General features: G+C 40.1%; 1 protein-coding gene across 1 annotated transcript in view; it reads left to right on the plus strand.

The window, feature by feature from the left end:
* Positions 1-1810, plus strand: part of LOC106013592 — a gene marked incomplete in the record, with an annotated part of 7648 nt that overhangs the window by 3796 nt on the left and 2042 nt on the right. The window contains 2 exon segments of the mRNA XM_013089755.2: positions 537-665; positions 1329-1403. Coding sequence (XP_012945209.1) covers positions 537-665; positions 1329-1403 — 204 coding nt within the window.

The raw sequence follows: 1810 nt of genomic DNA on the forward strand, positions 1-1810 counted from the left end.
GAGTTGAAGACAACAACCTTTGTGTTAGTGCGTCCCACGAAACACCCCCGCGGCGGGGGCCAAAAATCGGCAGAACAAAATGCGCTCTGTGGGCATTGCTAGATAATTAAACATTATCTTATCTATGTTTTGATTTGTCTTTATAGCTCATTAACAATGGGTTTGCTTTCGTTTCATAAAAAGCAATGTTTCCTCTTTATCTTTGTTTGTTCATTCAGTCTTGAATGATAAATGTTGGGTGTGTAAAAAAGAAAGAGGACTTGCTTTTTTCTATCAGAAAAACAGAGAGATTTTTAAGATATTCCCCATAATACTCTCTCACTACCGGCAATTATTTTTAGCGCTACATTTTTTCCCAGTGTACCATCGGTTTTCAAAGTATTATTCAAAAAATGAATGTGTTTTTTTAAATCATAGGTCTTTTATAACCCTGTGAGTCTGTGAGCTGCATTAGTCGTTGTACCTCCAGCTAATGTGCAGGGCATCTATTTATAACCCTCTGAGTTTCCATAGCTGTTTGTTTGTTTCTTCGCCAGATATCTGGAAAACAAAGATGTCCGCTGCGAGAAGGACCAGCGCCTGGGGGGTATGCATGACGGTGGTTGGAACGTTTGTCTGTCACCTCCCTACGTCCTGGGGAACCCCTGCATTGTCTTCTCTTTCGGGTACGTCCTTCTTTCGCTCATTTTCCTCCATATGGCTTCTGCCTCTCATTCTTGTCCTCATATTATGTGCTTGTGTCTCTCATTCTCGTCTTCATGGTGTGTCCTTCTGTCTCTCATTCTCATCTTCATGACTTGGTCCATCTATCTTTCGTGGTCTTTTTTCAGTGTGTCCTTCTGTCTCTCATTCTTGTCTTCATGGTTTGTCCTTTTTTTTCTCATTCTTGTCTTCTTGGTATGTCCTTCTGTCTCTCATCTTCATGGTTTGTCCCTCTGTCTCTCATTCTCATCTTCATGATTTTTACCTCCTATCCAAGACAATCGCCTGTACAATGACTTCCTCCTACTGCATACGACTGTCTTTATGTGTACATTTTGTATGATCGTTTTTATTGCCGATATAATTGATGTTATTTTCATGATATTTTTACTCTAGTCGCTATTTATATTGTTACTATAGTCGCTATTTATATGTTACTATAGTGGCTATTCATATTGTTACTCTAGTCGCTATTCATATGTTACTATAGTGGCTATTTATATTATTACTATAGTCGCTATTCATATGTAACTATAGTCGCTATTTATATTGTTACTCTAGTCGCTATTCATATTGTTACTACAGTGTCTATCTGTGTTCCTTTCTCCTCTCTTGTTCCCCCCCAGCATAGGTTATGACTGGCAGTTTGACGACACCGTCTCCCAGATCTACGACTGCACTGTGCTGGCTTTTGATCCCAGGTGAGTGCAGTGAATCAGCGGGTGGTTGGAGGGTGTCACTGGTAGGTCCTACAGTACTTCTTTTTTTCCCACTATTGTGTCTGTCTGTGTGGGTGGTTGGAGGGTATCCCTGGTGTGTCCTACCTCTTTTCTATTATTATTATTTTTGTTATTATGTATGATGTCATTCTCTGACCAGGTCATGTATAATAAGATGTTCTCTGACTGTGTCGTATATAGTGTGTTGTTCTCTGTGTCGTATATAGTGTGTTGTTCTCTGACTGTGTCGTAGCGTGTTGTTCTCTGACTGTGTCGTATATGGTGTGTTGTTCTCTGACTGTGTCGTATATAGTGTGTTGTTCTCTGACTGTGTCGTATATAGTGTGTTGTTCTCTGACTGTGTCGTATATAGTGTGTTGTTCTCTGAC

The sequence above is a fragment of the Aplysia californica genome, unplaced genomic scaffold (assembly GCF_000002075.1).
Source record: "Aplysia californica isolate F4 #8 unplaced genomic scaffold, AplCal3.0 scaffold01035, whole genome shotgun sequence".
Taxonomy (NCBI): domain Eukaryota; kingdom Metazoa; phylum Mollusca; class Gastropoda; order Aplysiida; family Aplysiidae; genus Aplysia; species Aplysia californica.